The 16620-nt window shown below is 41.4% G+C and overlaps 1 protein-coding gene and 1 long non-coding RNA gene across 6 annotated transcripts in view; one reads left to right on the forward strand and one right to left on the reverse strand.

The window, feature by feature from the left end:
• Positions 1–214, forward strand: part of LOC120562089 — a 938-nt gene extending 724 nt beyond the window's left edge. Inside the window, exon 2 of the long non-coding RNA XR_005639688.1 lies at positions 1–214. This exon is cut by the window's left edge and continues 128 nt beyond it. This is a non-coding gene — a long non-coding RNA (uncharacterized LOC120562089).
• The window catches only part of me1 (malic enzyme 1, NADP(+)-dependent, cytosolic), a 178390-nt gene that overhangs the window by 10882 nt on the left and 150888 nt on the right, over positions 1–16620 (reverse strand). For all 5 annotated transcript variants that reach the window (XM_039805555.1, XM_039805556.1, XM_039805560.1 and 2 more), the window contains 2 exons: positions 13033–13142; positions 12176–12273 (listed from right to left, as the gene is read on the reverse strand). In XM_039805555.1, the coding sequence (XP_039661489.1) occupies positions 12176–12273; positions 13033–13142 (208 nt within the window). The remainder of the gene's footprint in view (positions 1–12175; positions 12274–13032; positions 13143–16620) is intronic.

Raw genomic sequence — 16620 nt, forward strand, 5'->3', positions numbered from 1 at the left:
AGACAACACAGCAGCATCAGGACAGATTCAGTATCCACAGGATGACTTCTGTGACCTGAGAGCCTACATTACCAGCTGACACATCCTCAGTAGAAAATAAACCCTTTAGTCTGGGTGAGGACATGATCTGGACTGTTATCTGCTACTCTGTGCATTATGTATACACACTTTATATTTACATTTCATTGACTATGAATAAAGTGCTTTATTTCTATGCAGGGTTTGGTCATTTTTAAGTTCAGTAGTAAGGCTCCTTAAGTGTTATATAACATGTTTTTTTCACAAAGACGTTTAAACAGCTGATTTAATGCATGTAGAAGGGTCAAACACTAAGTCCTTTTAACATCCTGACTATAAAAATGTAATCATTTAAGACAGGTAATAGTGACAGTAAGCAACACAAAACATTTAACAGTTATATACTTTATTGTTTAGACAGATGACAATATTAATAAAACTAAAGTATTTTGGAAAGGGTATTAAATCTAATCTGCAACTTGAAAAACATTCCACAGCATAAATATAACGTACGGATAAAAACTTCAAGTCTAATTTGATTAGTTACTTTGTGAAACAAGAGTCCCTTTCACACAGCCTGATCAATGTCTATGGACAGTACAGTCCTTACAGTAGAGTTGATACTTTAGTTACTGAGCAGTTGAGAAGTATGACACCTGTGGAGCAATAACTTCCTCCTGATGGTTTCTCATATTTTGAGGAGAGTCTGGTGGGTCCAAGTACACCTCATCAGTGGTCAGTCAGATCAGTAAAACACAGCAGATTCAGTGTTAGATTGAACTAGGCTATCATTTTTTATCACGATGTACAACTGCACATACATTTGGTCTTGAATAAAGGAGCAGTGTAGTGAAGGTGCTAGTTCTAGGTTTATCACCAGGTTCACTCAGGTATGTCAGCCAGAACACCACTTAAGGCAAATATTCCAGTTTTAAATGAAGAGCTGAGAGATGGTTCTTATTAGGGCCCGAGCGCCGACAGCGGCAAAGGCCCTATTGAAACTGAAGGAATTATTGTTTCTTTCTATTATTATTTTCCCGTCAAATGAATTGGCTTTTTGAGGGGCTTAATATATTCAAAAACTCACCAAATTTGGCGGTCGCATCAAGTCTGGTGAAAATTTACCTATTTTAAGGGTTTCGGGAATAGGCGCACAAAAATGGCTCGCTAGCGCCCCCTAGAAAGTTAAGAAAATTGAGCCCCTGCAGTGCGTTTAACGTAGACTCACGAAACTTGGTACACATATGTATCATGTCAAGATGTACAAAAAACTTAATTAGAGCCATACCCTGAACCCAACAGGAAGTCCGCCATTTTGATTTCAAAGTTTGAAATTAGTGCGATTTTGGCCATTTCCACATGTCGTACTTTAACGAACTCCTCCTAGAGATTTCATCCGATCAACTTCAAACTCGGTCTGTGCCATCTTAAGATGTTAAAGATGAAAAGATGTTAAAAGAAAAACTTTTCGTCATGGGGCGTGGCCGTGGCGGGGCAGCCATTTTGTGCGTTTCGCCGCCGAAACAGGAAGTGGGTGTAACTCGAGTGTACGTAGTCCGATTACCTCGAAACTTTTCACGATTCACAAGAGTCCAACCCTGAGGACAAATAAAGGCCGATATTTACTTAAAGTCATAGCGCCCCCTAGTGGCAACAGGAAGTAGGCCTAAAAGTCAAGGTGCTATACTTTAACGAACTCCTCCTAGAGATTTCATCCGATGGACTTCAAACTTGGTCTGTACCATCCCAACACCTTAACGATGAAAAGTTATTAAAAGAAAAACTTTTCATCAGACGGTGTGGGCGTGGCGTGGCGGCCATTTTGAGTGTTCAGCGATGAACAAAGAAGTTGTTGTAACTTCAGTGTACGTTGTCGTATCTGCCCGAAATTTCTCATGATTGACAAGGGTCCATGCCTGAGGACACCTACAGGCCAAAATTGACTTTTGGTCATAGCGCCCCCCGCTGGCATCAGGAAATCTGCCTTATATGACAAACATCATCCGATTTGCATGAAACTCAGAATGTGTGGTCTACGTGTGATACTGATCCGCCCCCTATAATATGACCACGCCCACTTACTCAGGCCCCGCCCCCTTTCATAACATTTGAACCGTTTAAAGGGGTGATAGAATGCAAAACCGATTTTACCCTTTCGGTGGGTAAATAGGACATACATAGAAGCTCAAAGTCCCACTGACACCCCTTTACTATGAAAATCTCATATTTTGAAACTGCCGCTGAAAACGGGCGAATCCCAACAAAGCTGAGTTGCTTACGCAAGCGTCTCAAAATCCGGAACCTTAAGAGAACAGTCACGCCCAATATTTACATAGGCTACACAACTGACCTGAGATCAGGTAGTCTTCTGAATCTAGCTAGGTCACGCAGATCTCTGCTATTCCATTACAAAATTCACTTCTGAAACTTTTTTATGCGAGAAATCAACCATATAAAGCTCAAATATGGGCCGCTTTACGAAAAGGATGGCAAATTGCAAATTTTCTCCGACTGTGTGCGGAGTTTAGTGCCCGTGTTGGTGCTGCCTGGGTTGCTACATCGCCACCCTGACCGCAAGTGTCAGCGAGCTTGTGCATACGCCAATCTTTTACCGCAGCCCGCGGGTTCCAGTTAATCTTATAATGGGTATGTGTGTTGAGTTATTTAAACAAACAAACAATCGGGGAAATAAAGCCTCTTGTCCGCGAGTCTCATTGATAGAGCCGCGGTGAGATGGAGTCCATCAATGAGAGCTAGCTAGCCTCCTCCTAACTCTGACATTCACAAAAATACATTCAATTGATATCCGAAATCGGACAAGTGTTAGCTAAGCTTTGTAAGACCTTGAGGAACCTGTAATATTCATGCCGTGACGAAATTCAAACTGTAAATATACTTTAGTTATGCGAAAGTGAGCAAGCTGCGATATTTCCCCATTGTAATGAATGGGACATATAGCAAGCAGCTGCTCGTCCTACAAAGACGCGTATGCGTTCATAAAAATGCCTTAAATCCAAATCGGACACAACGGTTAGCTTTATAAGACATTGGGGAATGATGTTGTATAAGTGGCGTGACGAAATTCAAACTGTAAATATAATTTAGTTATGGCGACAGTGTAGCTAGCTGCGGTATTTCCCCATTGTAATGAATGGGACATATAGCAAGCAGCTGCTGGTCCTACAAAAGCATCCAGCGTTCATAAAAATGCCTTAAAATCAAATCGGACACAACGGTTAGCTTTATAAGACATTGGGGAATTATGTTATATAAGTGGCGTGACGAAATTCAAACTGTAAATATAATTTAGTTATGGCGAAAGTGTAGCTAGCTAGCTGCGGTATTTCCCCATTGTAATGAATGGGACATATTGCAAGCAGCTGCTGGTCCTACAAAGACGCCTCACGTTCATAAAAATGCCTTAAAATCAAATCGGACAAACGGTTAGCTTTATAAGACATTGGGGAATGATGTTATATAAGTGGCGTGGCGAAATTCAAACTGTAAATATAATTTAGTTATGCGACGAGTGTAGCTAGCTAGCTGCGGTATTTCCCCATTGTAATGAATGGGACATATAGCAAGCAGCTGCTGGTCCTACAAAGGCGCACCAGCGTTCATAAAAATGCCTTAAAATCAAATCGGACACAACGGTTAGCTTTATAAGACATTGGGGAATGATGTTGTATAAGTGGCGTGCCGAAATTCAAACTGTAAATATAATTTAGTTATGGCGACAGTGTAGCTAGCTAGCTGTAATATTTCCCCATTGTAATGAATGGGACATATAGCAAGCAGCTGCTGGTCCTACACAAAGGCGTCCGCGTTCATAAAAATGCCTTAAAATCAAAGTGGCTGAACGAAATTCAAACCGTAAATATATTATAGTTATGCCGGCAGCTGGCCCGCGGAGCCCGTAGTGCAGTATCCACAAAGGGTCTTTGCCCTGGGTATGGAGCCCAGCAGGCTGCCGCTTTCCCGAACTGTGTGGAGCTCCTAAAGTCCGACACGTCTTACCAAATTTGCAATTAGCCATCAAATTTTGTAAAACGCCGCCCATATTTCAGCTTTATATAGTTGATTTCTCGCGCAAAAGTCTCAGAAGTGAATTTGGTAATGAAACATTGCAGTGTCTGGAATATGAGATTCTGTCGCTTCTCTAATGTATGTGTATTGGGGATTCGCTCAACCAATCAGCGCGCGTCTCTAATATGTGCGCATGGCAAGTCGCTCAACCAATCAGCGCGCAGCTCATCTAAATATTCATGACCATACCATATTTGGAAGAAAAGCTCTTGTTACAAATAGGGCCAAAACACAGGGATGCATAAGGGCCAATAAAATATCAACCAGGCCATTTTCAGCCCAACCAATGTTACATACCCCATTAGGAGACCATAAGGAACAGTGTGAAATACCCTATATAATCATTCTATCACCCCTTTAAGGTAGAGTCTTGTGTGAGGTATAATTGAACTCAGCATAGACTTCTTTCTTCATTGGTGATGGTTTGACCCGCCCCCTATGCTTAAGCCCCGCCCCTTTCTTGAAATTTGAACCATTTAAGATAGACCCTTGTGTGAGGTATCAATGAACTCAGCAGAGACTTCCTTCTTCATTGGTGATGGTTTGGCCCGCCCCCTATGTTGAAGCCACGCCCTTTTTCACAGCTAATGAACCGTATGACGTAGAGTCTTGTGTGAGGTATCGTTGAACTCGGCGGGAGTTCCCTTTTCATTGGTGACAATTTGCGGCGTCCGAGTGCCGCGCAAATGCACGGTCGCAAGGAGCGGAGTCCGCCGGTAACCCCGACGCGCACCGAGGCGCGAGGGCCCGTCCATCGCTGCTCGCAGCTTTAATTCAGTTTATTTCTTCCTTTTTCTTGTTTGAGTTTGAGTGTGTGTGGTTCCTATAAAGAGAGAAACATAATACAAATGAATAAAGGAAACATACTGTTTGTATACACTCATTCCACCTTAAGCAGTAATAACATTACCAAACATAATATAAACAATAGTCGTAATATGGCTATATATCTCAAACTCCAATTTAACCGCTTATTATATGGGATTCTCAGACATTTACGCCCATCTGTTAAGTTACTGCTAACATAGACAACACTTTGTGTTATGAATGATACGCTTTAAAGCCTCCAACAACAAAACTAAAAATCTAGCAAAGCCTCGCTAGATAAGCCTTGATAGCGGTACAGAAAACAATACGTAACACCACTTACTTCTTATTGTACTCAACCACAAAAGTATTGAACAATCCTAACAAGTAGTAAAAGTATAAACATGTTTAAACACGATGCTACATGTTTAGACCCGACGTACCGAGTCGGGTGAGCCGAAGGCGAACGTGGATATAATTAGCACAATGGTTGCGTAGCGTAGCAACCATAAGGTACATCCACATCAAATAGCAGAAATAACAGCTGGTTTAACAAAGAAATACAATATCACGATGCAGCAGATAGCCTATACTTACTATTCTCATTTACGCACACTTTGAAGAAAAGGTACTGCTCACAACTACAATCCAACTGACCGACTAACTGTATCATACTTATTACCTGTCACGTCAGCTAGCTATAATATAGCTACCAGCACACACATGGTCGCAACAGCAATGTTAAACGGAGAGCAATGGATAAGAATGGAAATATAATCACAACTGGTATGAAAAATAAAACAATAATATAAACATAACTACTACATCGCTAATATTTATACTTCTGTAAAAAAACCAAGCGCATTCAAACGCCGGTTACAAGCCTTACGTTTACCTTACTAGCTAACTGTTAACATCGCTGATTAAGCTGTACAAGAACGTGAATGTTAGCACACTCTAAAAAGTAGCGAACTGTCACTGCCGCCATAACAACACAAAGCGAATTGTAAATCCACTGCAACAATGATGCTGAAAACATGAATGTAATTTATCTGACGACAAAGTCCTAATAATGTCACCTTACCTGGAGGAACATCCATTGACATATATAGACAACATCAAGTAGATTTTGCGAACAGTGTAGCTAGGCTTCTTCACAGCTTTCATTTATTTTAACAGCGGTTGGAATCCATAAGAGTTGCATTACCGCCATCTAGTGGAGAGTGCTGGGATTGTCACCTCAGTTACGAATATCTTCTGGCCACAAACGGCGCGGAAAAACAGTCTCAAAAGTACCCACACACATAGGAGATTTACACATATATTTACATTGAAAAATACTAAGTTCTTTTACAAATGATGAAATACGAGTTACAAATAAGAGTCACGGACACAGATACACCTTTATAGATACGGATCCCTCTGCATTTATTTGTGCATTGTGTTTCACAAGTTACAAATACTTATGATACTGTTTTAGCACCATACATAGTGGCTTCTACACAGGGTAACTGAGACTACATAGTCAGTGTTGGAGCCACATTAGTTTGTTTTTAGTATTGGTAATTTGTTAATTAATTTGTTTATTATTATGATTTTGTTTATATTAGTAATATATTTGGTGATATTCTTTAGTTTGTTTAGTTAATTGGGTTTTATGTATATGTTTAGTCTTTATTTATAGTTAGTTTAATAACTACAATATTTGATGTAGTCACCTGAGGGCAGTAGTGGGCACAGGTAAAAGTTAATATAGGTAGGAAGTAGAAGGTGGATTGCATGCACCTGAGTGATGGGCACATGGTTTTTTACCAGCGCGAGAGATGCTGTAGGCTGCTACTGTTTGCTCAGTTGGAGAAAAATAAACCAGCCATAAACCCTGAATCCAGTCTTGAATGCGATTTATTTCTTGCCTGCGTACATCACCTGCCCATGGTGCTAGAAGTTGTCGTTTAAAGTTTGATTTAAGTTTAATTTTATTTTTTTTGTTGACAAACGGCCACTAAAACAAGTAAAAAACCCTGATCTTGTAAATTTTATTGAGAAACAAGTGAAAATTGCTACAGATCCAGTTTTTGGAAACATTCAAGATCCTCAACATCCTAATGTCAAGGCCTCCTGTAACAGCCAGCCACGGCAAAGAAGGAAGGAAAGCAGCTACGTTACGAATATCACTCCTGTGAGGGAAGAAGCTATGGCACGGCCTGCAGAACATAGCACTCCCTCCACTCATTGCTGTCTTTTCTGCCTGCAGAGAAACCACACACTGGGTCAGTGCTCACAGTTTAAAGCCAAGGCACACTGGGACAAGATTAACTTCATTAAGGACAAGGGTATTTGTTTTGGTTGCCTGAAGGTGGGTCACACAAGCAAGGACTGCAGGAATCGATTGGATTGCAATGTATGTCATCAGAAACACCATGGGGTCCTTCATATAGAAAGACAGGATAATGGCACATCTGTAGAACAAGCTAAACATCCTGTGAGCTTTCCAAGTGATTCAATCGTAACCTTTCAGATGTGTGGCCATATTGGGGCCGGTGTGGAAGATGATTCTACCTTCTCTATTGTTGCAGTAAAGGTCAGAAGCAAACTGACTAATAAGACCATGCAGACATATGCTTTCCTGGATCCTGGCAGTTCCGGCACATTCTGTACAGAAACCATGGCAAAAAGGTTAAAATTTGCGAGGTAAGAAGACAAGCATTTTGTTGAGAACAATGGGCCAACGAAAGGTTGTGAATGCTCATGTTTTGTCAGTTCTTGAATTGTCAGGCATGGGTGCTGAAGATTTCATAGAGCTTCCTGATGTTTTGACTCAAAGAACTATACCTGTGTCTACACTTAATATTCCACGACAAGCAGATATTGATCCATGGCCGTATTTGAAGGATGTAATACTCTATGACATTCAAGCAAATATAGATCTGCTTATTGGAACTGATGCCCCTAAGGTTTTGGAGCTTTGGGAAGTAATAAATAGCCTAAATGAGGGCCCATATGCTGTCAGAACCAGGGTTGGCTGGGTCATTAATGGTCCTCTTCATGGTGGAAGTGGTAGAGCCAGAAAGAGTGGCTATTCTGCTTTAACAACAAATCGCATCTCTGTTGAACACCTGCAAGAAATGCTTGTTAAGCAGTACCATCATGACTTTAATGAGAAATCTTCAGAAGAGCAGATTGAAATGTCCAGAGAAGATATTAAGTTCATGGATATTGTCAGTAGCACAGCAAAACTAATTGAAGGTCATTACTGCATTGACTTGCCATTCAGAAAGGAAAATGTAACCCTGCCAGATAATCGTTATATAGCAGAGCAGCGCTTATGTAGCCTGAAAAGAAAGTTTGAAAGGAACAGTGTTTTTAAGGAGGAATATACCACGTTTCTAAATGAAATTATAACACAGCGACATGCTGAGCCAGTTCCTCTTGACCAGCTGACACAGAGCAATGGGAAAGTGTGGTATATCCCTCACCACGGGGTGAATCATCCTCAGAAGGGCAAGCTAAGAGTTGTTTTTGACTGTGCAGCCTCATACAAAAGGAACATCACTCAATAATCAACTTTTGCAAGGCCCCGATCTCACCAACAGCCTCATTGGAGTTTTAGTCCGATTTAGGCAGGAGCCTATTGCAATAGTGGCTGATATCCAATCTATGTTTCACCAGGTTCAAGTCTCAAGTAAGCACGCTAACTTTCTCCGCTTCCTCTGGTGGCCAGGTGGTGACACTGCACAGGCTTCGCAGGAATACCGCATGAAGGTACATCTATTTGGAGCTGCATCATCGCCAAGCTGTGCCAATTATGCCTTGAGGAGAACTGCAGATGACAACGCAGGACACTTCCCTCCAGAGGTTGTGAGTACAGCGAAAAACAATTTTTATGTCGATGATTGCCTCCGTTCAATGACATCAGAAGAGGAAGCTAGGAAAATGATCCAGGATTTAACTGCACTTTGTCAGAAAGGAGGATTCACTCTGTCAAAGTGGGCCAGCAATAGTCGTGCAGTAATGCGCTCTGTCAGCGAAGGTCACAGAGCAAAAGACATGATGGTGCTGGATTTGGATACAGATCAACTTCCTGTTGAACGTACAGTACAGGCCAAAAGTTTGGACACACCTTCTCATTCAATGTGTTTCTTTTTTATTTTCATGACTATTTACATTGTAGATTCTCACTGAAGGCATCAAAACTATGAATGAACACATATGGAATTATGCACTTAACAAAAAAGTGTGAAATAACTGAAAACATGTCTTATATTTTAGATTCTTCAAAGTAGCCACCTTTTGCTTTTTTATTAATAAAATTCCACTAATTAACCCTGACAAAGCACACCTGTGAAGTGAAAACCATTTCAGGTGACTACCTCATGAAGCTCATTGAGAGAACACCAAGGGTTTGCATTTTATCAAAAAAAGCAAAGGGTGGCTACTTTGAAGAAACTAGAATATAAAACATGTTTTCAGTTATTTTACACTTTTTTGTTAAGTACATAATTCCATATGTGTTCATTCATAGTTTTGATGCCTTCAGTGAGAATCTACAAAGTAAATAGTCATGAAAATAAAGGAACACATTGAGTGAGAAGGTGTGTCCAAACCTTTGGCCTGTACTGTACATTAGGACTACAGTGGTACATTGAGACTGACCAATTTGGATTTAAGGCCTCAGCACAAGAGTAACCACAGACGAGAAGAGGAATTCTTTCAGTGGTCAGCTCCCTCTATGACCCATTGTGCTTCCTTGCTCCATTCAGCTTGATGGCTAAGATGTTACTGCAAGAACTCTGTAAAAGAAATCTGGGATGGGACGAAGATATTCCCCATGTTCTTGCTAAGCAATGGGCTGGTTGCTTGGAAGATCTCCATAAGGTGGCAAAGTTCAAGACTGATTGTTGCATTAAGCCTAAGGACTTTGGCAACCCTGTCACTATACAGCTTCACCACTTCTCTGATGCCAGTGAGGTTGGATATGGCGCTGTCTCCTACTTAAGACTGGAAAGGGATAACAAAGTGCTTGTTGCGTTTATGATGGGGAAGGCTAGAGTTGCTCCGCTGAAGTGGACAACAATTCCTCGCCTGGAGCTAACAGCTGCAGTCCTCGCTGTTAGAGTAGACCGCATGCTACAGAAGGAGTTGAAACTTAGGCTGGAGAAGTCAGTTTTCTGGACCGACAGCACAACAGTCCTTAAATATATATCAAATGAAAGCCGTCGATTCTATACCTTTGTGGCCAACCGAATTGCAGTCATTAGAGAGGCAACTGATGTTGATCAGTGGAGATATGTGGGGACAAAGGAAAACCCAGCAGATTAAGCATCAAGAGGAATGAGGGCAGAAGATCTCCTGAATGGAAGGAGATGGATGATGGGACCTGATTTCCTTTATAAGTCCAAGGATGGGTGGCCTAAATTAGATGTAGACTTTCAGGTGATTCCTGGCGCCGACCCCGAGATCAAAAGACACAGACAATGCTATGAGAGATTGCAGGTCGCTGTAGCTTGGCTTCTTAAGATCAAGGATACTCTTGTGTTATTGGGACATAGGAGAAAGGAGCTTTATGCCTCTGCTGACCTTGGTATGAACACTACAGACTGTCATCGACAGGTGAAAAGCCAAATGCAGAGCTTTAAGGCTACGCTCAAAGGACAGAGTCTGACACCTCAAGATGTGACCAGGGCAGAGTTATCAATCATCCGGTATGTACAACATCAACGGTTTAAGGATGAAATTACTTCATTGTAGAGTGGTGTGAAATCCATATCCAAGGACAGTCGACTGTACAGATTGGACCCAGCGATGGTTGGTGAGATTCTCAGAGTGGGTGGTCGGTTAAGTAAAGCCTCACTGCCAGTGGAATCCAAGCGTCCTGTCATTCTGTCAAAGGACCTGCATGTATCAACACTAATTCTGCGCCACATTCATCAGCAGATAGGTCATGCTGGAAGAAATTATATGTTGTCCAGTTTAATGCAGAAGTATTGGATTATAAATGCAAACTCTGCTGCCAGAAAGTATGAGCAGCCGTGCTGTACACTTGGAAGTAGCATACACGTTGGATACAGACTCCTGTATAAATTCAGTGAGAAGGTTCATCTGCAGACGAGGTCCGGTTTCAACTCTCAGATCTGACAATGGAACTAACTTTGTTGGAGCCAGTCGTGAGCTCAAGTCTGACTGCTCTGAATCATGGTCAAATTCAAAGAGCCTTTCTTCAGGACAGCATAGAATGGAGATTTAACAACCCATCAGCTTCCCATCAAGGTGGCGTTTGGGAGCGTCTGATTCGCTTAGTGAAGAGTGTTCTTACCTCAGTCCTTAAACAGTAGACTCTGGACGATGAAGCACTCCAAACAATCTTTTGCGAAATTGAAGCAATATTGAATGATAGGCCTATTACAAGGGCCTCAGATGATTCAAATGACCTGGAAGCTTTGACGCCAAATCACATTCTGTTGTTGAAAGGTAAACCAGTTATGCCACCAGGATTGTTTGACAGAAATTATCTGTATGTCAGAAAAAGATGGAAGCAGATGCAGTACTTGGCGGTACTCTTCTGGAAAAGATGGATTTCTGAGTACCTGCCATTGATGCAACAGAGACAAAAATGGACAGCACTAAGAAGAAATCTCATACCTGGAGATATTGTTCTTGTGGCAGATGCTACAGCTTCAAGAGGATCTTGGATGATGGGGAAAGTTTTGGATGTCAGATCAGATGTGAATGGGGTTGTGCGCTCTGTCCGCCTCCAAACGAAGACCAGCATCTTGGAGAGGCCTGTGACGAAGCTGTGCCTGCTGCTGGAGGCAGCAGTGTGATCACATGAACTGACTCTCTCTTTCTCTTTGTCTGCCTCTATTCTCTTTCTTTTTTTTTTTTGCAGGTGCGGCAAGACATCTGTTCCTGATATAGTTAGAATACGTAGTGTGTAGCTCCGTTTTGAGAGTTCAGTAATTGTGAATGCACAATTAGGGGCCGGAGTGTTGGAGCTACATTACATGATTTATTTCTTGCCTGCGTACATCACCTGCCCATGGTGCTAGAAGTTGTCGTTTAAAGTTTGATTTAAGTTTAATTTTATTTTGTTTGTTGACAAACGGCCACTATAGTCAGCATCTTGAAACCCTATACCACGAGGATGTTGATGTCTTTAAAGCATCTGACTCAAGAAACACTTGGATTGGATTGTCTTCTAATGAGCTTTTTGGGCCACAGTGCCTGCTGTTCAGCCAAACAGTCGTTTTAAGTGTGCTGCACATACCTCCCCTGCACCTTGGAACACAATGGTATGGTCGCACATACTGCTCTTGGTGACGCGGAGAGCTGCCAGGAGTCCAGCTACTGCCACTGCAGCAGTACAAAAAAAAAAAAAAAAAAAACAAAAAAAAAAGGCAAAAAAAAAGTAAAAAAAAAAAAGGAAAAATGAAGCAGAAAAAAAAAGAAGCGTGGTTGAGGCAGCAGACAGTTTAATGAGCTAACAGGAGAGAGAAGGGGAGAGATTTCTCCTTCAGGAGACACAACATACAGCATGCCAGCTAAGCTTTCTTTCTGAATAAATGTTAGCATTCATTCATGCTAACATGCTAACATTTCACTTGCACCACGTATGCACAAAGACATTTTAGAAAACAATTAGGGTTCACATAACATATTTCCATTTTTACTGTTTATATACCTAAAACTATAACTACATGTCCTGGTTCTGTTTTTCCTATTAGTTGATGAAAAAATGTTGCATTCAATTATTCATATAGCATCAGAGTATGTTTACGGGTTATGTTTTATGTGATCAGTGATGCCATTGTTTATGAGAGTAATATCAGACAAATAGAAATACTTGAGTGAAGTTTCCCTTAAACATATCAAATGTACAACATGCATTTCAAATTTCTATTCTCTCTTTTTTATGGTTCAAACAAGATATGGTTGTAACACAAATACAGTATTCATTTGTACAACTATTATTCGTATTTTACACGTCATGTGGTTTTATGAGAAATAAATGAATAGTTGAGATGGACACAGAATATGTCAATGTGTGTGTGTGTGTGTGTGTGTGTGTGTGTGTGTGTGTGTGTGTGTGTGTGTGTGTGTGTGTGTGTGTGTGTGTTGAGTTACCTTGGATGTCATCGTTGAATGTGCAGTACTTGTTGCGGTACTTGCTCAGCAGCCGGAAAGCATTAACATTTGCAAAGTCCTCAAATTGAATCAGACAGTCCATTCCATACCTGTAAACAGAAGAGCAATTAATCTGGCTGAACGGACAGATGATCTGAAATGGACAGAAAAAGGGAAATAAAGGAGTTAACAGAGCTAAATGTTAACTCAAAGGTTAGGGGTCATTTAATAGACTTTTGCACACACATATACAGAGAGCAGTCTCAGCGGTCCTGCGGGGGGTGCTCTCTCACTACACAGGGCAAGAAATGAAGAGAAGTGATGCTTGCTTATCCGTGCCCAAAGTTATAACAATGGTTTTGATTGGTTATATTAAAACATTTCAATAAATAGAAAAGGGATACTCTGTTATGTTAGAAGGCATGTCTGAAGTCAAATGTAAAGCCCCTAACTGTACACTGTTTTGTTTAATGGACATTTGACAAGTTGACACCTGTTTTCCCCAACTTCACTACAGCAGCTCACAATGAGTTTCAGTGAGGCAGGTCAAACCTTTACAAAGGAGTAGAATCACAAAAACACCCCCATTTGAAGGAAAAGAACACAGAGCCCACCCAGGATCCCAGTAAAGCAGCCATCTTCATTTTTACAAGATGCTGCTCAGACCACCTATCACATACAGGGAATGCAGGAACACAGGAGCCTGTGGCTGTAGGCTCCTACAAAAACATCATACAACCAAATGAAGCCATAAGGCCAGCATTATGAGTCTGTAAATTTGATTCAGCAGCGACAAAGAGGAATCCCAAGTTCCCATGCCTTTCAACAGATGGAACTTTTGTCTAGGAATTTACTGGATGTTTGCAGAGTGACTGCTGCTCTCCAAGATGAAAGGCTTTAGGCTGTAGGAAAAGCAAAGAAGGGCCTGGTGAAGGTGTACAGTATGACATTATGTCTGAAAAACTAATGATTGTTGCTGAAAAAAATACTCACTTAATTCTGTCTATTAATGGAGATTTTCTTTTTTTTTTTTTTTTTTACAGTGGCTATAGTCTCGCTTTGCCAGACCTTCCTCCACAGCGCTGCGGAGGAGGGTCTGGCTAATCCACACAGCGTTCTGGGATGGGAGAAAAATGTGCCAATCACAATCGTCTTGGACGAGGCTAAGCACCTGGCAGAGCCCCGGTGCCTCTTCTAAAAAGCCTCAGGAAGGAACTTGTTTTGGTGGAACATGTGTACGTTCAAAAGTAGTTTTAGTCGTGCAACAGAAAACTCAGATTGGACAGATAGTCTAGCTAGCTGTCTGGATTTACCCTGCAGAGATCTGAGGAGCAGTTAACCATAGTCCTCACAAATCCATCAGAGTTTAGAACGCCAACACAAAGACAGACATCCGGCCGAAAAGAGTGATCTGGCGGAATTTGCGGCAGCAACAGAGCAATCCCGGAAGTGAAACGTCGTGGATATAGACTAAAGTGGCTATAACGGCAACAAATCCAATCTTTAGCTTTAAAATATTCTGTTTAAAGTGGAAACAGACAACGTTTCAACACCGTCTGTTTGGAACCCTCTCAAGTCCCATATTTTTCGCCGTGAATGGAGCCTTCCTTTCCCCAGGAGGATGGTGTCTATGTGTTCTATAGCCATTACAATAAACAACCAACTTTACTTCATAATGATACATTTCAAAGAAACTGTCTATTGTCACTTTAAGGAAAGTTCTCGCACAAGGTGAAATTGCATTTAAAGTTAAATATTAAAAGGTCCCATGGCACGAAAATTTCACTTTATGAGGTTTTTCAACATTAATATGAGTTCCCCCAGCCTGCCTATGGTCCCCCAGTGGCTAGAAATGTTGATAGGTGTAAACCGAGCCCTGGGTATCCTGCTCTGCCTTTGAGAAAATGAAAATTCAGATGGGCCGATCTGGAATCTTCTCCTTATGAGGTCATAAGGAGCAAGGTTACCTTCCCTTTCTCTGCTTTGCCCGCCCAGAGAATTTGGCCCACCCATGAGAGAGAGACATCATTGCTTTCAAACGAGCAAAGTGGCAGTTGGTCAAGGCCCCCCCCACCCTCCACCTTGCCCCCCCCCTTTCTCCTCCTCAATAACTACAGACACAGAAATGGCACATCCTAAGGAAAGCTCATTGTGGGACTGGCTCTAGTGGCTGTAATTCTGCACCAAGGCTGAATTTCGGGAAAGAGACTTCAGATACAGTATTAGGGGACCAGTAAGGTCTATATAAAAGAGACTTCAGATACAGTATTAGGGGACCACTAAGGTCTATATAAAAGAGACTTCAGATACAGTATTAGGGGACCACTAAGGTCTATATAAAAGAGACTTCAGATACAGTATTAGGGGACCACTAAGGCCTATATAAAAGAGACTTCAGATACAGTATTAGGGGACCACTAAGGTCTATATAAAAGAGACTTCAGATACAGTATTAGGGGACCACTAAGGTCTATATAAAAGAGACTTCAGATACAGTATTAGGGGACCACTAAGGCCTATATAAAAGAGACTTCAGATACAGTATTAGGGGACCACTAAGGTCTATATAAAAGAGACTTCAGATACAGTATTAGGGGACCACTAAGGTCTATATAAAAGAGACTTCAGATACAGTATTAGGGGACCACTAAGGCCTATATAAAAGAGACTTCAGATACAATATTAGGGGACCACTAAGGTCTATATAAAAGAGACTTCAGATACAGTATTAGGGGACCACTAAGGTCTATATAAAAGAGACTTCAGATACAGTATTAGGGGACCACTAAGGTCTATATAAAAGAGACTTCAGATACAGTATTAGGGGACCACTAAGGCCTATATAAAAGAGACTTCAGATACAATATTAGGGGACCACTAAGGTCTATATAAAAGCATCCAAAAAGCAGCATGTCATAGGACCTTTAAAAAACTGGGAACTTTTTGCAATACAATTACAAAAGCAGGAGATAGTTGGGATGAACAAATGCCATTTTAATGGCGTGACTGCCTGAAAGTATTTATTAGCAGTATAACTTTTAGAAACAATGGTAGGAAAGGGTGAGGTTGTCTGAAAACCTGTATTAAAAACACCAGGGATCATGTTTCAGTGAGTGAGGAAGGAAATTGGGGACAGGCCGAGCAAACAGGCCGAGCCGTCCCGAAATCCCCCCAACAACACCTACAGCCCTGTCCGTTAACTGAACAATAGGGCGACATGAAATCCTTCCTCGTCACCTTTCTCTTTCACAGTTAAGACAGTTTTTCTCTCCGTTCCATCTTTAACTTTGCTCTTTTTTTCTGTGGCTTTCTCAGCCTTTTCATAAAACCCCACCTCTACCTCATAAGGAAAAGGATCCTTGTTTGCACCATTATTCTACAATTCACTAAAGCTCCCACTTGTTACAGTGGCTGCTAAACTGCTTAAACCTTCTGCAGTAGGAGGATGAAGCAGAGCGGAAGCGGGGCGAGAAAGAAATGCAGGACGAGAAGTGACCTGAGTTCAACTGCAATAAAAACTTCATGTCCTGATGAGAGAGTGCCATGCTTCACTGTTTATCCCTTCCTCTGCCACACAGCAAGACACTG

Source organism: Perca fluviatilis, chromosome 7 (genome assembly GCF_010015445.1).
Source record: "Perca fluviatilis chromosome 7, GENO_Pfluv_1.0, whole genome shotgun sequence".
NCBI lineage: Eukaryota > Metazoa > Chordata > Actinopteri > Perciformes > Percidae > Perca > Perca fluviatilis.